This window comes from Narcine bancroftii, chromosome 14, assembly GCF_036971445.1.
Source record: "Narcine bancroftii isolate sNarBan1 chromosome 14, sNarBan1.hap1, whole genome shotgun sequence".
Taxonomy (NCBI): Eukaryota; Metazoa; Chordata; class Chondrichthyes; order Torpediniformes; family Narcinidae; genus Narcine; species Narcine bancroftii.
In genome coordinates, this window is record NC_091482.1 from 3,498,669 (window position 1) to 3,525,242 (window position 26,574).

The window sequence follows — 26,574 nt, forward strand, 5'->3', positions numbered from 1 at the left end:
GCGAGCCAGAGGCGTAAGGCACAGATCGGTGTCATTTTCCTTCAGAGTTCTTTCAGTCATTGTTCCAGCTTTGAGCAAAAGTTGTTTCCAGAAACTGATGACTCAGGAAGTAACCACACAGTCCAGTGTGGAACTGAACCACAGAGGCTGCTTCAATCTCTGGGCTGTGCTGAGTTGGCTGATTCTGCTCCAGTGATGGGGCCTGGTTTGTTGCCCTAAGTCAGGGAGAGGGACATGAAGAGTCAAGTAGATTCCCTGCTCCTGAACAAGAAAATATACAAAATATAGCAAATTGAAAATATCTCACTGCACAGTTTGCAAGGAAGAATGGGAAAATTCTTCTCTATGTTCTATCCCACATTTATCCCACAACATCACAAAAAGGAGTCTGATCCATTGCTATCTGTAGGAGTTTAAGGCTTGCAAGTGAGATACTGGCTTCCTACATGAAAACAGTGACAACACTTGTTCATTGCTTTGGGATTTCAGTGATGGTGAACAGGTTATAAAGATGCAGGGTTTTGACCCAAAATATCGACCAGCCCTCCAAAGTTGATATCTGACCTACAGAGTTCCTCCAGCAATTAATTTATTTTGCACTAGATAACAGCGTCTGCAGTCTCTTGTACTTTTGTTCTTTCTTTCTAATAAAAACAAAAGTGCTGGAAAGGCTCAAGAGGCCAGTCAGCACCTGTGGAAAGGGGAACGTTTAGTGTTACAGGCTCTGAACCCTCCATCGGTGAAACAAGGACTCTTTTCTCAAATGCCAATAATCTACTGAGTTCATCTTTTAAAAATTTAGACATACAGCACGGTAACACTCCCTTCTGCCCATGTACAACCAATTAACCTACAACAACTCCCCTCCCGCCCACGTACGTTTTGAAGGGTGGGAGGAAACCAGAGTGCTCGGAGGAAACCCACACAGACACAGAGAGAACATGCAGACAGTGCGGGATTTGAACCTGGGTCGATGGCCCTGTAATAGCATTGTAATAGAATTTTTATGACACTCTGGTTTTATTTCAGATTTCCAGCATCTGCAAGTTTCCTAAACATTTTTTCACCCTGATCGTGTTCTAGTTGCGTGGCCAAGATCGACATTTGCTTTGCTGTCATTTCCATCATCCGGACAATTGGGATAACTCGCCTTTAGGCTCAACAGAATGAAGTGTGAACGAGGGAATCAAGTGACACCAGAACTGTGCATCCCCTGTTCTCATAAGCTTTTTATGCCTAATCTTACTGTGGACTCAGCTCTATTTGCCCAACTGTTTCCTGTAGAGCGCGTCGAAAGAACCGAAGGCTTGTTGATCCAAACCAAGGCTTTTATTAACTAAACGACTGGAGCCTATCACAAGTAGGTTGACCAGTCCAGAATGACCTGGTCTGGCAAGGAGCAGTCCTTTAAGACCTGCCAGTAGGTGTGGCTACACTCTCAGCCAATCACAGTCATCCTACACTACAATCTGTACATAGACACATTGGTGATAGAATCTGTACTATCACATTTCCTATAACCCTTAATTCCCTTATTTTAAAAAAATTGTCTGTAAATCTACCTTCAGAAGGAGGAAGTTAGTATTTATCCACAAGAAAAGGGAGCGAGTGTAATCCATTTGGACCCTCGCCTCTACTTCTTTATTCAAGATCATGACCGGTCATTTACTTTAGCACCGATTCCCCTGTACTAGCTCCATATTTCCTTGATCCTCTCAATATCTAAGGGAGCACAGGAAGGAGTAGTGTCGAGGGAGCCTGTGATTTCCTGCTGATTCCATGTGCACGCTGGCTGAAAGATATCTCTTGTTTCTCTTACAGAGCTTCAGCGAGAGGGGAGCATCGAGACTCTGAGCAACAGCTCGGGCTCCACCAGTGGAAGCATCCCCCGCAACTATGAGGGTTACCGTTCACCACTGCCCACCAACGAGAACCAACCACTCAGCCTCTTCCCGTCGAGCTTCAACTAAGTTCCTCTGTTCTTTCTCTCCTGCCCCCACTTTCTCCTCCCCTCTTCTGCTCCAGCTCCTTTGCCTTCTCACAATGCCCACAAACCCTTGAACTTATCCCTCCTTCTGTCTTTCTCCCCATCTTGCTATTTCCCACACTTCCTTCTCCTCCTTCTCCTCATCCTCCTCCCACATTTTTAACAGTGATTTCCTGTTCACTGTCATTTAGAGCCCATGCTAACTAGTTCAGTAGAATGGAACATTGGATCCATCTCACCCTCTGCTGTGTCTGCTACAGAGACGCCATTGTCTCAATAGTGAGCACAGTTGCTGCTTTAACTCCTAGCTCATGGTTTGTAGGTGCTGTAGGCTTTCCAATCCTCTAGATCGTTCCAAATTCTCAACTACAGATACTGACAAAGGGAAGAGCAAAGTGGCTAAATTAAGGACTTCAGATGATTTCATGTTATTTCAGTCATTTCATGTTTGCAACACTTTATTTCTGAGGTCAGAATGGTCTGTGCCCTGACTAGGAATGTTAAAATGTTATCATTTATGTTTCATTGAGAACCTGTTGTCATCTAAATATTTCCCACTCTCGTGAAAATTTCTATGACCAGCTTTCTTCTATTAAAATTAAACACAGAGATCCAGTGTCCACTCACTCCAGTGACATCCATAGCATGTGGTGAGGGCTACTTATCTACTTGGAATGGGGTTGGAAGAGACGATTGAGAAATGACAAGGCTCGACACTCAGCAAAACAAATCACAGGAGTAAACTGATTACCAACAGCCGGCTCAGTGTTCATTCCCCAGACTTGAGGTCCTGGTACTTCAATTGTTCCACTGATGTGGTCAGGACACACTGGATCAATAGAGATACTTCATAAATCACTGGTCAGACAAATATTAAGAAAATAAATATGTACAAGGAATTCTGGTGGGAGAGATAGATTACTGAAAGATGGTGAGATCCCAAAAATCCTTTTATTTACTGTAAATTACTAATGAGAAAAATTTTTTTTCCAACCATGTCATTTTCCCTCTGTTCGGTCCTTGTGAAGAGCTGACTACCCTGGGATAGAAGTCAGGCAGACCAATCACTCCTCTATGTGGCAAGGATGGGCTGACAACCCATCCCTGGGAGAGGGGCCTCAGGGCAACAGGCCCGCCCTCCTCCGGGAAATAGGCAGAATTTGGCCATTTGGCCCACCCAACATGTTTCACCATTCAAATCATGCTGACGGACTTCTCCTCTCCACCCCATTCTCCAGCCACCACCTCCCGATAACCTTTGGCGCTCTTCCAGTTGATTCCAATGAAGTGTGAACCAGGGAATCGAGTGACATTACATTCCCTGTTCTCATAAATGTAAGAAATAGGAGCAGAAGGAGGCTATCATGCCTACTCTACCATTCAGTAAGATCATGGCCTATTCTGGCTGTGGACTCAGCTCCATTTACCTGACTGTTTTCCATAATTCTTAATTCTCCTATTCTTTAAAACTTGTCTGCCATCAGAGAGAAGTTAAAATTTAACCAAAACCAATAGAAGTGAGAGTAATCCATTTGGACCCTCGTCTTCAAGATCATGGTTGATTATTTACCTCAGCACCATATTCTGGGCCACAGGTCCCAGACATTTCAGACTTACCAGGCGGTGAGTTTCCAGGGATGGTGACAGATCTGGGATATAAATTCCAGAAGCCTTGGATCAGGGAATCCAGAGATGCTGCTGCATGCCCCACAGGTGCTGCTGGTCTTTGGGCTCCCCTGCACTTCCTCCAACTGACAGTTTTGTGTGTCAAGAAGGGAATATTTCATTTAATTTTGGGTGCGAGCTGAAGAACAAGTCTTTCCTTTCCTTACATGACAGTTTTTTTATTCATTCAAGAATTTGGGATTCACAGGCTGAGCTAACATTTAATTCCCCACCCTGAATTGTCTTCGAGGAGCTGGTGATAAGCTACCTTCAATACTGCTGCAGTCCTTGAGATGAGGATGTCCCCATAATGGTGTTACTGAAAGTGGATCTCAGATCTCCTTCAGAAGCAGGGCCTCAGCAGTGCTGGGGTGTGCTGTTCTCCATCTCAGGTGAGGTCGGTACAGACCAGGGTCAGCTCTTACACTTCATTGTTTGTGGTGCCCCCATATTCCAGGTTCATGAACCTGAAGAAGCTTGGATCCTAGACTGGATCCAAGATCAATGTTGTGCAGAACCGACCCTGATCAGTAATGGTTTCCTTTTTTTCCACTGCACTGCTCCTCCCAGTGAAGATCTGTCCGTCCACTGCACTGCTCCTCCTAGTGAAGATCTGTCCATCCACTGCACTGCTCCTCCCAGTGAAGATCTGTCCGTCCACTGCACTGCTCCTCCTAGTGAAGATCTGTCCATCCACTGCACCGCTCCTCCCAGTGAAGATCTGTCCATCCACTGCACTGCTCCTCCTAGTGAAGATCTGTCCATCCACTGCACTGCTCCTCCCAGTGAAGATCTGTCCGTCCACTGCACTGCTCCTCCTAGTGAAGATCTGTCCATCTACTGCACTGCTCCTCCCAGTGATAATCAAGCTCCACAACATTTCAGAGTGTTCTATACAAGGCCGTGATGTGACTGAGTTCAACATCCTGATAGATCAGGACCTCTATAAAACCTTGTGATAGAGCCCTGGTTTGCATGCACTTTGCTGTCAGTAGCGTCACTAAAACATAGATGTCTGCAGACCCCGAGATTGAAGTAAAAACTCAATGCTGGAGAAACTCAGAAGGTCAGACAGATGTGACAGGGATCTTCCACTGGCTAACCATTTCAATTCTGTGCCCCATCCCTCCCTGACGTGTCTGTCCATGGACTCATGTACTGTCAAATATCCAGACCACCTGTACATTAGAGAAGCAACACCAAATTTTCCATCTGGGCACTCTGCAACGGGATGGTATTAGCATCAACTTCTCCAGTTTCTGCCTACTTCCCGTTCTCCCTCTCTTCCCCATCTCTTCTGTCTCCTCCAGCTCTCCAACCCCTTCCCTTTCCATTCTCAGAGCTATCCACCCTCGCCTTTTTTGCTGTTGTGCCCTACCTCCCTTAGCCACCTTTTACCTCCTGCCTGTGAGCCTATGCTCCTCCCCCTGACCCCCCCACCATCACCACCATTTTGTTCGGGTGATTGCCTAGATTTTGCTGATACCTTGATGAAGGATTCAAGCCCAAAACATTAGTTATGTATCTTTATCTTTGCTACATAAAGTAAGTTGTTTGAATGCTGAGTTTCTCTAGCGTTCTGTTTTTATTTTCACCACAACTATCTACAGTGTATCACTGATACTCCATGACTCTCCGCTGGTCTACGATGTACCACTGATACTCCGTGACTCTCCGCTGGTCTACGGTGTACCACTGATACTCCGTGACTCTCCGCTGGTCTACGGTGTACCACTGATACTCCGTGACTCTCCGCTGGTCTACGGTGTACCACTGATACACCGTGACTCTCCGCTGGTCTACGGTGTACCACTGATACTCCGTGACTCTCCGCTGGTCTACGGTGTACCACTGATACACCGTGACTCTCCGCTGGTATACGGTGTACCACTGATACTCCGTGACTCTCCGCTGGTCTACGGTGTACCACTGATACTCCGTGACTCTCCGCTGGTCTACGGTGTACCACTGATACTCCGTGACTCTCCGCTGGTCTACGGTGTACCACTGATACTCCGTGACTCTCCGCTGGTCTACGGTGTACCACTGATACTCCGTGACTCTCCGCTGGTCTACGGTGTACCACTGATACTCCGTGACTCTCCGCTGGTCTACGGTGTACCACTGATACTCCGTGACTCTCCGCTGGTCTACGGTGTACCACTGATACTCCGTGACTCTCCGCTGGTCTACGGTGTACCACTGATACTCCGTGACTCTCCGCTGGTCTACGGTGTACCACTGATACTCCGTGACTCTCCGCTGGTCTACGGTGTACCACTGATACTCCGTGACTCTCCGCTGGTCTACGGTGTACCACTGATACTCCGTGACTCTCCGCTGGTCTACGGTGTACCACTGATCCTCCAATACTCCATTACTCTCCGCTGGTCTACGGTGTACCACTGATACTCCGTGACTCTCCGCTGGTCTACGGTGTACCACTGATACTCCGTGACTCTCCGCTGGTCTACGGTGTATCACTGATACTCCGTGACTCTCCGCTGGTCTACGATGTACCACTGATACTCCGTGACTCTCTGCTGGTCTACGATGTACCACTGATACTCCGTGACTCTCCGCTGGTCTACGGTGTACCACTGATACTCCGTGACTCTCCGCTGGTCTACGGTGTACCACTGATACTCCGTGACTCTCCGCTGGTCTACGGTGTACCACTGATACTCCGTGACTCTCCGCTGGTCTACGGTGTACCACTGATACTCCGTGACTCTCCGCTGGTCTACGGTGTACCACTGATACTCCGTGACTCTCCGCTGGTCTACGGTGTACCACTGATCCTCCAATACTCCATTACTCTCCGCTGGTCTACGATGTACCACTGATACTCCGTGACTCTCCGCTGGTCTACGGTGTACCACTGATACTCCGTGACTCTCCGCTGGTCTACGGTGTACCACTGATACTCCGTGACTCTCCGCTGGTCTACGGTGTATCACTGATACTCCGTGACTCTCCGCTGGTCTACGATGTACCACTGATACTCCGTGACTCTCTGCTGGTCTACGATGTACCACTGATACTCCGTGACTCTCCGCTGGTCTACGATGTACCACTGATACTCCGTGACTCTCCGCTGGTCTACGATGTATCACTGATACTCCGTGACTCTCCGCTGGTCTACGATGTATCACTGATACTCCGTGACTATCTGCTGGTCTACGATGTACCACTGATACTCCGTGACTCTCCGCTGGTCTACGATGTACCACTGATACTCCGTGACTATCTGCTGGTCTACAATGTACCACTGATACTCCAATACTCCATGACTCTCCGCTGGTCTACGGTGTACCACTGATACTCCTTGACTTTCTGCTGGTCTACGGTGTACCACTGATACTCCGTGACCATCCGCTGGTCTATGGTGTATCACAGATACTCCGTGACTATCCGCTGGTCTACGGTGTACCACTGATACTCCTTGACTGTCCGCTGGTCTATGGTGTACCATTGATACTCCGTGACCATCCGCTAGTCTACCATGTACCACTGATACTCAGTGACTGCTGGTCTACAGTGATACTCTGTGACTATCCGCTGATCTACGGTGTATCACTGATACTCCGTGACTATCTGCTGGTCTACGGTGTACCACTGATAATCCGTGACCATCCACTGGTCTATGGTGTATCACTGATACTCCGTGACCATCCGCTGGTCTACAGCGTACCACTGATACGATGTGGTCTGCCGCCGATACACTGCAGCTGTATTATCAGGCTGTGGAAAGCCAAGTACTCAATGGTTTTTGTATTTAAAATTCAGAAAATTGTATTTTTATTTTAAACAGCGCAATTACTCCATTGAGAAGGGTCTTTAAATAGCCTTTGAATTCACTGGTACAAGCACAGACTGTTCTCAGTGTTTTCCTGGAACTTCCAGACAAACGTAGGCAGTCCTGGAACGGCTCCTACCAATACTCGTCAGCAGAGATGCCAGACACTCCCTTATGATGGGATTTTGCTGTGCCATAGATTGCAGGTTAAGCGTGCAAGTGTGGGGCTAGACTGGAGCCAATGTGCGTCAGTCTCTGGAATACTGTTAGTCTGCAGCCATTGGCTCCCTCACTAGGACTGAAGTCTCCCTTGGAGAGAAGCTGCACAGCCACAACACACAGACCACAAACGGCATAACGGAGCTTTGCTGGATGAATCATCCTAAACACATTGCTCCAGTGACAGCCATTCTGAAGCCCACAGATGATGACAAGTTGGTTTTGTTTAATCAGAATGGCTTTTTCTCTTTTCTTGTGGAACCAGAGCTATTTAGGATATTGAAGAAGACCATTTTGCCCATTTTATATATGCCAATTGACAAAAGTGTTATTCAGACTAAACCCACTTCTCACCTCTTGGCCCTTAACCTTATTGGTAGGTAAGTTCATGTAGCTTTTTTTATATGTACTGTATTTTTATACAAGGTTTCATTTGCTCAGGGTTCTAGCCTACATCTAACTATCCGGTGACACAGTGCCCTTGGGTCAGGGACACAGAGAAACCCACCTACAGTGGGGTGCAGAATCTATGGATGCCCACCCACCCTGGGGATGGAGCCTCAATCTTCCAGCTTCCCTTGAGGATAGAGCCCATGAACACCCCTTATCCTAGGATACAAGACCTATGGACACAGTGGAGTGCAGCCAACAGAACCTCCACTTACCCACTCAGGAGGGGCAGGGCCCATGCTCAACAGGGTCCTCAGTCAGGCAATGGGACCCATCCACTCTGGAAGACCATCGACAGAGACTGAGGTATCACTTCCACCTGCATTAACATGATGACTACACTGGACAGCAAAGGATTGCTTCCTGAAAAGAAATTGGGGATTATGCTCAACAAACTTCAAGCTGAACACAAGGGTAATTTCAGATTTGTGATATGCCCTCCACCTCATACTCTGGAGAATGAAGTCTCAGAACTGAAATCGAGGTCTTCTCAGAGGGTTCAACAGCTTGGAAAGAGGCCCTTCACCATCGCCCCCCTACGTACCAAGTCTCAGCTCTTCTGAGACGTTATTGTCTTTTTTAAGTAGTTAAAATAACTTCAGTTTTGATCACAAATAAAGTGAAGCAGAAGTGAAGTAAAAATTGTTTAAAATATATTTCAGTCTGTAAATCAAAATCTGTTGTGTGGATCAAGCTAACTCATTCCTGCAGCATAAATTCAATGCCTCAAGTTAAAGTTGCAATGAAGATGTTTGGTTAAAAATACCGGTGTTTTATCTAAGGATTTAGTCTGTTAGATTGCTATCAGCCATTTTATAGCCTTGTGCCTCTGGGAACTTCCTGCCTCTTGAGTATTGACATATTGAAGGGTGTGGGGAGGTTTACACAGGGGGTTTGTGAAATCAGAGAGTCTGATTAGACAACCTCCGAGATGTTTGTGGTGATCACGGTATGGATTGTGTCTGGTTTCTCTGGCTGCACAGTGGTGAGAGGGTCCGTTTCCTTTCACGTTGTTGAGATGAACCAGATGAAGGTCCAAGGGGCCCAATACTTAGCTTCAGAGCGAAGCCATTCCCTCTCCTTCTCCCCGTAATATCACCAGGATGTATGAGAAAAGGTGTTCTTAGATATTGCTGAGGAAATGAGAGTAAAGAATAGCAGTGCGAACAAGACGATGGGGAAGGAAGATAGGATGTGGGATTATCAGAGAAAAAAGTATACATCACAAAGAAAAAACTGGTGAGGGGGAATACTGTAAGGGAGGGAGAGAATACAGGAGAAGTGACAGGTCAAAGAACATTAGAGAGAGCATGAACAATCAAAAAGAAAACACCAGGGAATACTAGAGGGGACTGAACTGGACAGAGACAGGAGGTGGAGAGAGATGAGGGAGAGGCGAAATGAGGAAGGGGTAGAGAAGGGGAGGGGGAAAGACGAAGGAGGGGAGCGAGATAGGGAGGGGAGAGAGACCGGGAAGAAGAGAGGTGTGAAGCGGAGAGAAATGAGGGGGAAGGAGACAGGGAGGGGATGAGATTGGGAGGAGGGTGAGGTGGGAAGTGGAGAAAGACATGAGGAAAGAGAGATGGAGGCGACAGGGAGAGATGTTATTCCTGTTATGTGGATTACAACCAAGTACTTGCCCCTGTGAGCACTACACAGAGAGATGCATTCAAATATACAACACACCTGATGCTTGCACACACAGGTGCAGGTGGAGCATATACCCACCCACACATGCGCACACACCCACTCACACTGATGGGCAATGAGAAGGGGAATGAACTCTGACCTGATTGGATGAGAATCAATTGCTTGCACGATCTGAAAAGGAATCATTTAAAAAAAAAACTTCATCTTGATTCATCTCATCACCTTAATTATTTTGTTTCCTACTCTTTTATATATTAGCTGTAATCTTCCACACCTTCAGACCCACTTGGCTGAAAAGGTTGTGATTCATTCCCACCCAGAGACTAAGCCTGGGCTATGCTTCTGCAGTACTGATGGAGAGTGTTTAACATGTATTATTAGGCTGAGGTTCAGTCCGGGTTCTGAAGAAGGCATGAAAGATCTTCTTGCCCTAATTAGGAGAGCAGAGAGTTCTTTCTGCTGGTTCAGACAACAACATCACTACTAAACAAAAATATTACAGAGCAGAACAGCGCAGCGCAAGGAACAGACCTTTCGGCTCATTTGTCTGCACTGAACATGATGCTCGAATCTGGTTTTTATCTGATTGCTGTTTGTGGGATCCTGCCAAGTGCAAATTAGCTGCTACATTTCACTGATGACAATAATGGCCCTGCTTGAAGAATATGTTGTCGATTGTAAAGGATATAGTAATGTCAGGAGGTTCTGAAAACCATTTCACAAAAATACAAGACAGTCTATCATTTCTTTGGACCTTGCATCTGGCAGATGCCAAACACAAATTATCCCATTTTTTTTGTTCTCAACTCCATTAAGTTTCTGAAGAACCAAAGTCTGCAGCCGCTGTGATTGTAGTAAAAACACAGAAATGGTGGAGGAACTCAGCCAGTCTCACAGCATCCACAGGAGGTAAAGGTATATATCTCTATCTCCATGGACGATGTGAGACTGGCTGAATTCCTCCGGCATTTCTGTGTTTTTTACTCCATTAAGTTTTGTTCCATCTCCTCACCACTTCCTCCCTTCCCTCCCACCCTTGAGATCAGGAACTCACCACATGCAGATTCATAATCATGAACTGGCGCCACTACAGATTCTCCACCCTTGGTTCTTTGATCCAGATTAGATCCTAATCAGGGTTTGTGGTGTAAATACAGTAATACATAAGGTCCTGCCACAAATTGTATTTGTCACTCTTTATCAGATGTGCTGTGTCCCCAGCCTTCACACATCAGATCAAAGGCAGGCACATGCAGGCAGTAAAGGGGATCAGATTCAGGGATATTGTCATGACCACACTGTGCACCAGTATTGTGCATTACTGGTACAAAATTCCAATAGGTTACAGTTCTGTAAATACACTATTTAAAAAATAAATAACTCGTGCAGAAAGAGAAAAAGCTGAGGTCGTGTCTGTAGTTCATTGTTCAAAAGTCTGATGGTGGAGGGAAAGAAGCTGTTTTTGCACCATTAGGTGTTCATCTTCAGGCTCCTGGACCTCCTTCCTCATGGTAGCAGTGAAAAGAGGGCATGGCCTGGGAGATGGGGTTCCTTGAGCATCGAAGCTGGTTTCATGAGACTCCACTTCTTAAAGATGTCCTTGATGGAGTGAAGACCGATGCCCATGATGGCGCTGGCCAAGTTTACAACCCTCTGTAGCCTGTCCTATACATTGGCACCTCCATACCAGACAACGACGCAACCAGTCAGAATGCTCTGTAGAAATTTGCAACTCTTTGTGATATACCAAACATCATCAACAAAATATAGCCTGCTGGCGAGTTTCTTCACAATTTAATCGACATGATAGCCCCAGACTGGATCTTCAGCACTGAACACTTCCTCATCTCTGTCATAATCCAGTTGCCCATCGAGGTGCCCTGCAGACAGTAAATCACCCTCTCACTCTCTGTTCCTCTATAACTGTAGATTTGTTTCTGCACACAATGTTGCAAGTGACTGACTTCCTGAAGTTTGTCATGATACTGTGGACTGCATTTTGCTGCTAACCAGATGGTTAAAAATAGATGGTAAATCTGACCTGTGAAAATGTTTGAAGTGCTTTAAACAGGTGAACAAGCTTTTCATTTCAACAAAACTGCGACCATGGACCACCCAGCACCAGGCCCTGGATTCAGGCACAACACACATCAGCTAAGTTATGTAATGATGCTCTCAGACCTGGCAGACAAATATGCCAGACTCTTTTGTTGCAAAACCTGGATATGTCCTATCCCATCATCAGGTCATGCCTATCAGAAGTGGCAGCTGTATCCAGGCAAGGGGAAATGGCCTGGGAGTCCTCTAGACTCGCACAACATTCCACAAGCTCTCAGAGCATCAAGCCAAATGTGTACAAGGAAAGTTGCTTCTCTTCCTAACTTTCTTCAGCTGAAGAGGTTCTGCATGTCATTTCTCACCCTGGAAACAGGATTGGGAGAAATGGGGTACTGAATATTCTCTAAATGGGGACTTTAGTGTCCTTTACCAAGAATGGACATAGCTCCACCATCAGGCTCCTCAACGACAAACTCAATCAGGGACTCATTTAAGGACTCTTGCTTTGCACTTTTTTTTCTCTCTGTCACACAGTTTGTTTATTTTACATTTCTTTATTTCTATATACGTCGCTTCTTTGAGTACAGTTTTTTCCCACTGCCAATAAGTGTTAAATCTGCCTCGTAGGAAAAAAGAATCTCAGGGTTGTATGTGATGTTATGCATGTACTCTGACAATCAATCTGAACTTTGAACACACAGGCATGGCGAGCACTAGAAATTAAGTGTCAACATGGGCTAACCACAAAATCAGAATGAATTATTCCATCCCACAACCGAAGATTGTCAAAGCTTTGCAATCTTGTCACATTTAATCTTAAACAGTGTAGACGTCACAGAAGAAGGAGGAGATTCTGAGTGTATTCTCATCATTATGGATGATACACCCCAGCACGTATGCTCTTGCAATATTTATGAAGTGTCCAGAACCACAGCTGATTTGCCAAGGCAAAGCAGATTCTAGGCCAAGTGCTGGGAAATTGGCTAGTACAGATGGGTCCTTGATGATCAGCATGAACGTAGGGATTAAGGGGATTTTTCTGTGCTCTATGATTCTATGACAAGATCAAAGCAATCTCAACTCTATTTAGCTCCGTGGATAATCCATCTCCGCTCCCTGGATCATCTTATCATTCACCGAAGCCAATCTTCAATTTGATTTCGTATACATGATATACAAAATGGTTGAGAAAATGAGATCCCGCAAAGTTTCTGGGTCCAGTCAACCTTGATGTACTCCAGAAACCATCGGATTTCCACCCACACTGCCTCCCTGCAGTTAGTACACTGGCATCTCCTCAAAGATTTCTACAGGTGTATCATTCTGTCTGATCGCCTCACTATGTGGTGTGAAGGTGCACAGAAAAGTAAAAAACACCAGAGAGTTGTTAACTCAGCCAGTGACACATGGGAACTGATCTTTAATCCATCAAGGACATCTGCAAGAGGCAGTGACTTAAGAAAGCAACCTCTATCATCAAGGAACCCCACCACCCAGGACAAGCCCTCTTCACTCTGCTACCATCAGGGAAAAGGTACAGGAGCCCGAAGTCGAGCACCCAGCGGTACAAGGGCAGCTTCTTCCCTCCGCTATCAGATTTCCGAATGGTCAATGAACCAAAGATATTGTCTGACTTTATCCTATTTTCCTGCACTATTTATTTTTGAAATGTAATTTATAGCACCTTTGCACTGTGACGCCTGCCACAAAACAATGAATTTCATGACAATAAGTTCTGAATCTGAGATCCTGCCCTTCAAAAGTAAGACAAATCCAATCCAGCTAACTCCCACCCTGCAATGTAGCTCAAAGGAAAATGTCAAAGCCATTAATCAAAACATACCAACAACCTGCTCATGGATGCTAATCTGAAAATATATCACCATATGACTGGACACCCCACCTTCCTAACAGCAGAGTGGAAGTACCTTCAGAAGGAGAACTGTGGTCACTCAAGAGGGTTCTTCTCAACCGCCTTCCCATCAAATGCAGAGGGGCAATAAATGCTGCTCATCCCAGTGACACCTGCATCCTGTAAATGAAAAAGCTCTAATGATCTGGAAAATGTTTTGACATTTTGTAATGGACAAGTGTAATCATAGGCTGTAATTTATATGAAGGTTTTCCTTTTTCCATTATTCCATATATTTAAATTAGAAGTACAGCATGGTAATGGGCCCTTCCAGCCCACGAACTCGTGCCGCCCAATTACACCCAATTACTCCCGTACATTCTGAAGGGTGGGAGGAAACCAGGGCTCCTGGGGAAACCCACACAGATACAGGAAGAATGAGCAAACTCCTTACAGTCAGCCCCAGATTCTGGCCTGAGTCACTGGCGCTGTTATACCGTTGCACTAACCACTACAATTAGTGGTTGTGTATAAGATAAAAACACACAGAAAATTCCACACAATTACAAGGGCTGTTATAAAAAGATATAAAAACTATTATCACAAGACAATATTATTCTAAGGCATAATACATTATGTGTGAACTGTAACAGACCCTCTACAAATACAGTCTGACATAAAGCAGAAGCTTTATGGACCTGATGCGCTCACTGTATATATTGGTAGTAAAACGTGAACTGTTCATATCCCCATTGATAAAAAATATTATTTCACTTGTGTAGACATGCATTATCAACCATAACAGATTGAGAAGATAACACTGGGGCATGTCAGAGGTTAGAGCTTCTAATACAGAATAAACATGAGCAAGATACTACAGCAATGTTGTAAAAGCTCAGAAGTCAACATTCAGAACAACCAAGGGATCATAGCTGGACACATTATCATTGGAACGGGAAACTATTTAACAAGAGGAGCAAAAAAGCAAACTGCTGAAGGAATTCTAAGGGTCGGGCAGTATCTGTGGAGGAAGATATTTGAAATGTTGCTGCAAATGATGTGAAATTACAAATGCCAAAGATATTTCATTCTGGAGAATAACATAGATTGGTGATAAGAGGGAAAAAAATGTAATGTGTCCGTTTCTTTGAACATGAAGGAAGTCTTGGTGACTTTGAGGTTTCTATATGATGAACATCAAAGTTAAAGGTGTAGAATAATTAACGGGGTTGCAATGTGTACGATGAAGAATACAGCAATATTGGAATCGAACATAAGAGCAGAAAATACTGGCTGCACCATTCACTGAAAGACCTGCAGCTGGTTTATGCAGAAAGTGGTGATGGCCTGGAACTCATTCTGCAGGTGGGAGAAATGGGATCAAATCGGACTCTCAAAAGTAAATTGGATTCACGATTGAATGAAAATTACTTGCAGTGACAATGGGTTCAGAGTGGGAAACTATGAATAGATTTGCAGCGCCAGTAGGAGGCAAAAGGAGCAAATGGCCACCTTGTGTGCCACACTACTCATTCTGAAAGGAATTCCATTGAAGATGTTGATTCAAGGCATTTATAGTTCAGCAGCAAATTTGCAGAAAGTCAGTTGGTTTCAAATTTTTATAATCATCCTGACCACTTAAGCGAGCCTCTCTCTGGCCCCATTTGTTCAAGCCCATTCAGGAATCAGAGTCTCGTGGAAGTTGTCACTGATCTGATGGAGAAGCAGGCATAGATACATTTTGTTAGAGTCACATAATCTTATGCAGAAGAAAGGCCACTTAGTACCCAATATTTGTGATGACCCATTAGAGGGGCTTCCCAATCAGTTTTATTCCCCTGCCCTCTTTCCTTGGCCCAGTACATTTTTATTTTTCAAGAATTTATCTTTCTTCCCGTTTGAAGTTATACTGTGAAATCCAGATTCGCAGTCCTTTTCAGGCAGTGTTTTCCAGAGGTGAGCAGCCTTCCTGGAGGATTGCAACATAGGAAATGGAGTCCATTCAGTCCATTAACATTGAAGTTTGCTGACAGAACCTTGACTTGACTTGCCTGGACCCAGACTCCCTTAATTTCTCCCCCCAGACATAAAGGATATTGATCTCAGTTTTTAAATGTCCTGTTGACCTCCTGCTTTTTATGTCACTTGCTTTGGATTCCACCACTAAATAGCTTCCATCCATTAATCAATCCCTTTAATCATTTTAACTGACTCAATTAGATGAGTACTTATACTTCTGCATTGGGAATCCAAGCCTTGACTGCAACCTGTCATAATTCTGCCCTTTTAACCCTGACATCATTCTGGTGGATCTGCACTACAGTCTCCCTAGGGCCAATGTATCCTTGCTGAATTGGGGGCAGGTAATTTAATGCAGTGCTTCATAAGGGATCTGTCCAGCTGGAATATATCTTCCCTCCCTGTTCACCTGTTTGTAGCCCAGTTCAGTGCCCGTGGCTGAGATTAGCTGCTCCCACTCAGGGAACATTTGACCCATACAGTTTAGCCCTTCCATCAAATTATCAGGAAAATTCCCTCTCTGAAACACTGCCTGCCCTTGAGAATGGCTCCATCCAATTAGGGTTTAAGGCCTTGGTGGAAGAAGTGTTGACTACACCTGAATCCATTTATTCTGATGAATTGCACACAGATGTTGGGGCTCGGCATCTGGAACTGCTCCACTCCATCAAGTAATTAATAAAAAGAGAGCAATAATCATCAATTTGTATATCTTATGGATTGTAACCATCAAATCTCCCTCAGTGATGCTGGAACTTTGGAGGACTCGAATGCAGAGCTTTGTGAGTATGTTTTAACTGTTGCAGCCCCAGTGATAGCAATCAGGGGACAAAGACTCCAGTGTGAAATTCCTGGGAGGACTGTGCAGGTCATCAAAGCCAAGCAGTGGTATAATTTCTGTATCCATTAAGTACCATATTCACGTGTTGGTGAAATGGGCTGAGAAATGACCAATAGGAGTTTAAGCTGATAAATGTGAAGCAATGTATTTTGGAACTACTCATGGGTAGACACACACCCTGTGAATGGTAAGGTTTATAGCCGGGATGGCCAAACCATGGATTGCAAATTACCTGTGGCTCACAGGAAAATTTTGGCTGATACATATTTGTGAGAAGTATGTTAGCAGCACGGTTAGTGTAGCCTTTAGCTCAATGCTGTTTCAGTGGTTGCGACCATGACTTGGGTTCGAATCGTGCATTGTCTGCAAGGAGTTTCTATGTTCTCCCCATGTGTCTGTGTGGGTTTTCCCCAGGGGCTCTAGTTTCTCCCACTTGTCAGGGGTTATAAGTCAATTGAGTGTAATTGGGCGGCGTGAGCTCATGGATCGTAAAGGTCTGTTACCATGCTTCATCTATAAATCTAAATTTTAAAAACAAAACTTCTTCCTGACATCACCTCTAAACATTCTTTCTTTCTTGTCCTCTGGTGTTTGCTACTCTTGCCCCAGGAAAAAGGTGGTGGCTGTCCAGCTTATCTATGCCTCTCATAATATTGGAGACTGCTAATGTCAGGGCATTGGGAGCTTGGATGGGTGGCCGGCCAGGCTCTAGGTGAGAGTCCCTGGTCACACATGGCTCTTTTGACATATAATGTGAGACATTCGGATCTTGTCTCTAAATTTTTTTAGGAGACAATGTCAGGATGAAGCTTTTTTTTTAACACAGAAAGTAGTGGGTACCTGGAATGCATTTGCTGGGGTGGTGGTGGAGGCTGGTACAATAGGGATATTTAAAAGATTCTTAGATGGCCATGTGGATGGAAGAAAAATGGAGGGTTATGGGTGTGAGGTAGGGAAAGTTTAGATCGTTGGGTAGGTTTATAAAGACTGGCACAACATTGTGGGCCAAAGGTCCTGATGTAATGTTCTATGTTAATCCCACTTCTGGTGTCTGGTCTGGACATTTCGTAAATGATGCATTCTCATTGTAGTCCTATCAGGAGTCAACACACCAAATCCTGATGGAGAAGATAATAAGTTCTTCATCTCATTTGATCTTTTCCAAGAATGTAATATCACCTTGGACTTTGCTTACCTCTACACAATCTGGAACTCACAACTCTGTCTTGCTACCAGTTTCATAGAACTGTGAACCAATAAAATGAGAACGTAGGACAGAGGAAAGTTAGGGTGCTAAAAACTTGGAAGGAACTCAAATCAACTTCACACTGAGGAAAAAAGGTGTGAGAAGGAAGCTTGGAGGCTGGAGATGGGAAATCGATCAGGGTCAATGATAGAAGAGCCAGGTCATTGGGTGCATTTGAGGCAGAGAATGATGGGTTCTTGATTAGCCAGACCATCAAAGGCTCTGGGGAAAAGGCTGGACAGTGAGGAGAAAGGTGGGATAGGAGGAATGGCATCTCATTGAAACATTTTGAATGTTGAAGGGTTATTTCCCATGGTGAGAGAGTCTAGAACAAGAGGGTACAATTTCAAGATTGAAAGGCGTCCACTTAGAAATGTGGGTGAATTTCTTTAGCCAGAGGGTGGTGAATCTGTGGAATTTATTGCCACAGATGGTTGTGGAGGCTGGGTCATTGGGTGCATTTAAGGCAGAGAATGGTAGGTTCTTGATTAGCCAGGCCATCAAAGGTTATGGGGAGAAGGCTGGGCAGAGGGGCTGAGGAAAAATGGATCAGCTCATGATTGAATGGTGGGGCAGACTCGATGGGCTGAATGGCCTATTTCTGCTCCTATGTCTTATGGTCTTGCAAATGTGATGTCACTGGGCTTGTGGTGGAGGAGGATACTGCTCTTGCTGATCGGTAAAAGTCAGTAGCCAAACCACAAGAGAACTGTTAAGCTACAAAATTGTTTTAGATGAGATGGGAAGGATTTATTTTCAGAATTGTTATTATCTTTTCCATCGGGAGATGTTGTGCGGTTTCCATGGAATTGCCAGTTGCAGCATCGTAATTGTTGGGTGCAGAACGGATATGAAATAGCTCTCCAGAGGAAGCTAAACCCATCGTCGTGCCAAGCTCAAAACCATCATTGCTGAGAGGCCCACCCATAGCAGGTAGTACATGACGCCAGACAATAAGAGATTAGAATGAGATCCAGGTAATTAGTTCCTGCAGTACAGATGCTCCCCTACTTACAGTGGTCCAACTTACGATTTTTTGAAGTTGTGATGGTTCAAATCCATACTTTCAATTTCGGATTCTGATCTGTTCCCGCATTTGCGATATGAGGTACGCTACTCTCTCGCAACGCTTTAGCATCTCAATCATCCTCGCCTTCCAGCAATTAATTTAAATTCAATGTTTCAAACATTCTTCATGCCCAGCGAGCTTTCAGCTGTGTATGTTAATGGTTTTTTTCAGTGTGGAAATAAAGATATTCAAATTTAATTATAAAATATGATGGGTGTGATTTTCTTTTCTCGACTTGCAATTTGCTGGAACCCAACCCCATCCTAAGTTGAGGAGCACCTGTAGTTGAGCAAAATACTTTGCTGCTTTGTGTTGGAGTTTAGAACTAGTGCTTATTGATACCTCACCCAGGATGTGTGTGATGACCTGGTATCCAACTGTGAAGACCTCACAGGTGAGCCAAGTCTTATTGTCACCTACCACTTACCGTCAGGGTCAGAGGAAAACTCTCAGGAATTCATCTCCTCCAAGTTCATGATCATTGAATCCTTCTGTGGTACTGCCTCTCGGCTTCAGATTAGATCATCTAATGGACTGGGGATCAACTTTGAAAGTGACAGAGTGTTCACTGGTGAAACGCAGAAGTCTGCAGATGCTGCAATTATAGTAAAACACACAGAAATGCTGGAGGAGTAAAGGTGGTCTCACACCCTCCATAGGAGATACAAATATATTACCAACATCTCCAATATAAACAAAAAGAGGAAGGCATCTGAAGAATGGGAGGGGGGGAGGAGTCCAGACAAACAGCCGAAAGGTGTTAATTGGAGATGATTAGAGGAAAGGTGAGAATTAATTTTGGCTCTGACAGGGAGTAGAGGGGAAAAGTGGGGGTGGGAAAAGCTGGGGGAAAAGCAATGGAGTAAGAAGTGGGGGAGGGTGCCCCGACAGAAGATGAGGTGTTGTTCCTCCAATGTGCGAGTGGTCTCAGCTTGGAAGTGCTTGAGAACATGGGTATGTCAGCAAGGGAATTGAAATGGGTTGGCACTGGGAGATCCATGCTATTGAGGTGGACAGAGTGGAAATGCTCAACAAAATAATCTCCCCAGTCTAAGGGAAATGTTGCTTCATTTGGAAGAAATGTTCGGGGCCCCGAATGGTTGTGAGGGAGGAGGTGTGGGCACAAGTGGAGCATTTCCTGTTGGGGTAGGTGCCAAGGGGACAATTAGTGGGGAGGGAGGAGTGAACCAGGGAGTCATGGAGGGAGTGATCACTCAGAATATATGTCTGGTGGTGGGATCACATAGTAGGCCAATGGGATGTGACTGCCTATATAATACACAAAGCAAGACTCGGGCACTAGAAAAGCTGAGGCTGCGAGCGTTAATGATCATGAGTCTGACATCCATTGTCAGTTTGAGTTTAGATTCCCTGTAGATTCTGTCACAGGGAGTCAGATTTAGCAGTGTATACTCTGGGAACCCACTCATCGACCCTTGGAATTCTGATTGAAAACAGCAGCTGTGCTTAAAAGATATCTCAAACCTGCTTTGTAAAACCCAAGCCCTTCGTTAAGGAAAGAACTATTGACTGTCAATCTACTTGAGTTCCTCCTCCTTCAGGCCAGAACGATGCTGCAACAGGTATGAAGCACACCTGGGGGTAATTGGTACATGGTTCTCTGAGAGAAGTCACTCATCTAGGAAAATCAAAACTGATGTAATGAAAGCAAGAATGAATGTTTCCATAGAACATTACAACACAGAAAACAGGCTTTTGGCCCTTCTAGTCTGTGCTGAACTATTATCCTGCTTAGTCCCAATGACCTGCACCCGTCCATAGCCCTCCATCCACCTAGAGCAACTTCCACCACCATCATAACATGCTTTTGAACTGCAGCCAATATTGTGTTGGGAGAGAAAGTCAACCAATTCATTGCAAAGCAAGTTCCCATTATCAGTACCCTGCTGTAAACCAGGGTAATAGAGGAGCTTGCTTGAATAAGATCTCGGTTACTTCACAATCATTATAAGAGGGTAGAGAGGAATTCCCTCAGTCTGGCACCAAAGTCCAACCAGGATGATGTTCCTTGGACCTTCACTTTCTGATTTACAAGGTGACAGAACTCTCACCAGGCAGGTCAGACTGATGTGAAAGGGAAGTTGGGTTGGAGAGATTTTCAATTGTCCTTCATCATTCACGTCTTTAGTATTGTGACATGTACGAAGGGGGCTCGAAAATTTCTTTCACACTGTGACAGAGACTACATTCCTAATTCTCTTCCATCGTTTCAACCAGAGCCGTTTGGAGGCTGTTTTCACTCTGAACCGATTTCTGTTGCAGAGAAAAAAAATTCCCTGTCTTCAAGATTGGATTCTGGATCATTCTGCTGAGTATTCCACAGGTTAATTCACAGATTAATGGCAATAATCTGCATCCAAATGGAACCTTATCTTTAACTACATATTGTTCACTTCTTATCTCATCTCCCAGTAAAAGTTTAACCTGCAACAGACAAAGGTTTCATCAGGCCACTGGCACCAATATAATAGGATTTGTATTCCCCATGGACAATGTAGCCAGCACCACTCAGTGCTCCCTGATCATGGGCTTTAAATTAGCATTTTTTTAATCTAAGAAAAAGAAATGGTACACTTATCTACATTCAGTTTATCATAAAATTAATTATTTGTGATTGGTGTAGGAGAGGATAGTCTCTGAAGAAAAAATGAAATGTCCTTAGTGAGTTGGATGAAAGAGAATCTCAAAGGCATATTATATGTACATTAAAAACAAAATGTTGGTTTGGGAGAGGGTTAGACTCTAGGATGAAGGAGGAAATTTATGCCAGGAGTTAGGAAATTGATAATCGGTATTCTCCCAGCAGAAGGACATGGAGGGTAATGAGATCAAGGAGTAGTATGTTGATACTCTAGGGCAGTGTTTCTCAACCTTTTTTCCACTTAAATAACACCTTAATCCCTTAATAGATGCCCTGTGGTAAGTAAGAGATTGCTTAAATTGTAAGGGGGGTGGGGGGGGGGGGGGGGGGAGAAGGTTGAGAACCACAGCTCTGGGCTATGTTATTGTTCATGAACTCTTTAAGAACATTGTGGTGGTAAGGTTCCCAGGGCCTGATGGGATCTATCTCAGGTTATTAAGAGAGGTAAGAGAGGAGATAGCTGGGATTTTGACAGAGATCTTTGTATCTTCTTTAGCCATACATGAGGTCCAAGAGCCAATGTTGTTCCATTGTTTATGAAGGGCGATCGAGACAAATCAGAACATCACAGGGAAATTATCTTCTCACATTTGGAAAAGCATGTCCTTGTTTGAAATTGTCAGCATAGCTTTGTGCAGGGGAGATCATGTCTTGCAAACTTGACTGAGTGTTTTGAGGAAGCGACGAAGATGGCTGAGGTCCAGGCAGTGGAAGTTGTCTCCAGGGACTTGCGTAAAGCTTTTGATAAGGTCCCTAATGAGGCTGATCCAGAAGATTAAGGTACATGGGATCCATGGAGACTTGGTATCCTGGATTCAAAATTGGCTTGACCAGAAGACGGGGTAGAGTGGAGGGTTTTTATTCTGACTGGAGGTCTGTGAGCAGTGTTCCACAGGAGCAGTGCTGGGATCTCCCTTGCTTGTGATATTTATAAATCATTTAGAAGAAAATGCAGGTGGGCTGATTGGTAAGTTTGAAAACAACATAATCATTGGTGGAGTTGTGTATAGTGAGGATGGTTATAAAAGGACTCAACAGGATCTAGATTGGTTGGAAATATGAGTGGAGAAATGGCAGGTGGAGTTTAATACAGACGTGTTGCATTTTGAAGGTCAACAGTAAGAGGAAAGTATAAATGACAGGATGTTGGGAAATTTGATGCCCAGAAGGATATTGGGGTACAATCCATCATTTCCTAAACATAGTAACACAAGGAGATGGGATGGTAAGGAAGACGTATGACATGCTTGCCTTCAGTATTGATTACAAGAGTCAGAAAGTCATGTGCAGATTTTATTTTATTTACAGCACCAATAGAGCCCAATTCTGGCCCAATTACACTCAAACTAACCTACATTGTGTTTTTGGAAGGTGGAAGGAAAAAAAACCCACACAGAGTCTGAGAGAATGTACAAACTCCTTGCAGACGATGCTAGATTTGAATCTGGGTTTCTGGTACTGTACCATGTCACCCTGATGTACATTGCTTTGATTAGGCCATATTAGGAATACTGTGTGCTGTGTTGTTCAGTGCATTAGGATGTGGAGACTTTGGAGAGGGTGCAGAAGAGATTCATCAGGATGTTGCATGGTTGAGAGAGTATAAGCTATAAGGGAAGATTGGACATCCATGCATTGTTTTCTCCGAAGCATTGAGAAAACCTGATAGAAGGATTATGAGAAGCAGAGATAGGAGAGATTGCCTGTGTCTTTTTCCCAAGATGAAAATGTCAAATACTGGAGCATGTATGTTGCTTTAAGGTGAGAAAAGAAAATTAATGGAGATTCAGGAAGTCTTTTTATGCACAGAGAGTGGCAGGTACCTGGAATGCACTGCCAGGGTGGTGGAAGCAGACATAATAGCATGAATAGATAGGCATATTAGCATGCAGGAATAGGGACCACATGGAGTTTAAATTGGCATTAGAAACCTTAAGAGCTGAGAATTCTAAAGGTTCCTAATCCTGAGCAGAAGGAAATTTCTCATTACCTCAGTTTTAAATGGTCAGAGATCAAAATATATATTTTTTTAATGAAAACTGAGGTGGTTGCACAAGCAAAATGCAGTTCCTATGAGGAGGAAACTGTCCTCTTGGAGGATGCAAAGAGACCCAGTGCCCCTCTAAAGAGCAAGAGACTGTGTCTCAGAGTTTGGACGATAAGGTGATGGTGTAGTATGGACTGTGGAGGATCACATCACCTCTCTGTCCAGAACCTAGTGGGAAGTCACATCACCTGCCAGTTAAGATTGGACTCTGCTCACCCATTCATGTATGCCTGACCATTGGCTCCCTTAGTGATTACCTGAGCCAGACTCCCCAGTTTACTGCACTTTAAAGGCCCACCATCTGCAGCAGCTCATTCTCTTTGCTCCTTGGTCCTGACTACAAACGTGGACGTTGCTGCAGGAGACATTGGTGAGGTGCACTACACTGAGAGTGGGGCCATAGTATTGTGTGGAAATACTTAGCATTGAGCCATACCACGTTGGAACAGGGAATATGTGTTGAAGCCCCAGTATAGTAAGTGCTGATGAGGGAATTTTACTGCATGTGTGAAAGAAAGAAAGAAAGCAGACTTTGGTATTAGAGATCACTGTGTCCGATGTGAACCTGACATTGTTTAAAGTGCCGAGTGTTGTTTTGTATTTTCCCTGTTACTATTTCCCGTGTGTGCAATTAAGATCATCCTTTGTTGAATATGTCTGGACTCATTTCTCTGTGAACCCACCAACCTGATGTGATCGCATATAACAGATGGTTGGATGAGATCTCTAGAAGTAGAGAACATAAGTTGAGGTGAGAGGGAAAAGATTGAAGTGACCTGAAAGACTTTCTTTCACAATCAAGGGTAGTAAATGCGTGGAGCAAACTGCCAGAGGAAGGCACAATTTCAACCAGCAAATGGGACGAACTCGAGTAAACAACTAGGTTATCATGGGCAAAATGGACTGAAAGGCCTATTTCTTTTATGTTGTGCAACTCAATGACCCGGACTAATGTGTATCCCACAACTAACACTTTCCTTGCTGCCCTTCAGAACTTGCTAGGTACAAATGGCTGCCAGAATTCCTTTGGTATTGTGGTGACTGGTTCATCAAAGAATTTACTGGCTATAAAGTGTCTCAAGACATCCTGGGTTTGTGAAAAAACTGTACAATTTCAGAAGACTGTTTCAAATCGTGTAACTGAAATGCACAGTTCACTGGGGCTTAGTTTCATGCTCCTGTGAATTGTGTTCCTTCTCCACTGATCGAAACCTTTCATTCTCCCTCAGGAGCTTTCAAAATACCCTGTCAGAGAGCAAGCAGAGAGGCCCAGGGACACTAATAGCTGACAAATTGAAAATTGAGAGGTATCAGGCAGTAACTTCACTGTCTTTACAAGTAGAACAAATTCTGGCAAATCAAAAACCCAGCTTCATTTTGTAAAGTGGATTCTTTTATTTGCTGTCACAATTTCCATCGTTTCTCTTTCCTCTCTGCTCATTTTATGCCAGGTTGGAGTGTTCATGAAAGGAATCGTGACCACTGTCCACTGCCAATTTTCAATAGTTCAGGAGCCCACATGATGTGACCTAACACATCCACCTTCACTCTTCCTGCCATTTGCCTGAAAGAGCAGTTGAACGAAATCCATCTCACTGGCACAGTCTCAGTGGTGGCGGCTTTGCTCATGTGAATTATCAAAAACTCTGTCCCGAGCAGAAAATGAAACCATCTCATCTTGATTACTTGATTCAGACGGGGTGAAGCATGAAAATCTGCAGATGCTGTGATTGAAGTAAAAACACAGAAATGCTGGAGGAGCTCAACCAGTCTCGCAGCGTCCATCGGAGGTAAAGGTAGAGAACTGACATTCGGGCCCTGAGCCCTTCTTCAAGGTATCTTTACCTCCTCTGCAGACCTACTGAGTTCCTCCAAAATTTCTGTGTTTTTACTCCTTTCAGACACCCAGGCCCAGCCAGTTGAATTTCCCTTCCTGGTTTTGGGGTCTCAGTTGAGACCCAGATCTTGAAACGCTTTGACAATCTGGAACAAAATACAAACATTGAGAAGCTGGAGGTACTCAGCAGGTCAGGCAACATCGATGGATAGAAATTATCAGCCCCCCCCCCGGCTTAATCGAGTTTGACTGGTCTTTAGACTGGAGATGTTGACCATTTCTACTCCTGAGTTCCTCTTGGTTTGCTCCAGATTCCAGGTAAGTTCTGATGTTCCTCTAATTGCCTGGATGCAGTTTACCAGTCCAAGATCTTTGTGTTTGCCTTTCTTAATCCCTTCCGTTTTTCACTTTGTCATGAGCTCCATGGAGAATTGATCTTCCCTGCCACGGTCCTCATTGCTGGGGGGGTGGGGGGGGGGGGGGGGTGGGGGTTGTTTTGCTCCTGGACTCGCTTGATCCACGAGACTTTCACTCTTTCATAAATTTAGTTTTGAATTGCTGGAAATACAGATGAAAGATGCAGCTTTTCACCGCTCTGCGGATATAAAGTACAGGGACTACCCAATAATATTTATGATCTGTTTGGAAAATGTTTCAGAACATTTGATTGTTTCCAGCAGGTTTTCATCTTAGGTGACTTAACGTTGTTTGGCATAAGCAGAGATCAGTAATAAATGAAATCCACATTTCAGTTGTTTGCAGGGGCGACGTGAAGGGACGAGAATCCCAGCCGCCGACTAACTTTGTCAGGGAGGTTTCACTTGGTTCGGCCTCCACCTGCGGGCAATTCTCGCCCTGAGCTCCTCGCCTCCATTAAAATGATGTCAAATGATCAAAGGCGGGACTGCAGACCCGCCAAAGACTTCTTAGTTGGATGAACCTTGGGGCTCTCAACCTCGCCACATGAACCCCGGGGTCTCCAGACTCCGCTGCGCTTGATTAGCTGAAGACTGGTTCATCCATTATTTTGTGTGCGAAGACCAGATTCATCGTGTGTTCCATTGGGAAGGGGTCACACTGTCCTTCGCTATCATTGTGTCTGCCCAGTCTATAAATGCTAACATTGCCAATAATCATTCTAACATTTTAATTTTGAAATGTGTAGTATTGGGT

The 26,574-nt window shown here is 44.5% G+C and overlaps 1 protein-coding gene across 3 annotated transcripts in view; it reads left to right on the forward strand.

Annotated features, from left to right (window-relative positions):
• Window positions 1–5,217, forward strand: part of bcas3 (BCAS3 microtubule associated cell migration factor) — a 728,081-nt gene extending 722,864 nt beyond the window's left edge. For all 3 annotated transcript variants that reach the window (XM_069911284.1, XM_069911287.1, XM_069911286.1), the window contains one exon: window positions 1,822–5,217. In XM_069911284.1, coding sequence (XP_069767385.1) covers window positions 1,822–1,970 — 149 coding nt within the window. In that variant the 3' untranslated portion in view covers window positions 1,971–5,217. The remainder of the gene's footprint in view (window positions 1–1,821) is intronic.
• The last annotated feature ends 21,357 nt before the right edge of the window (window positions 5,218–26,574 follow it).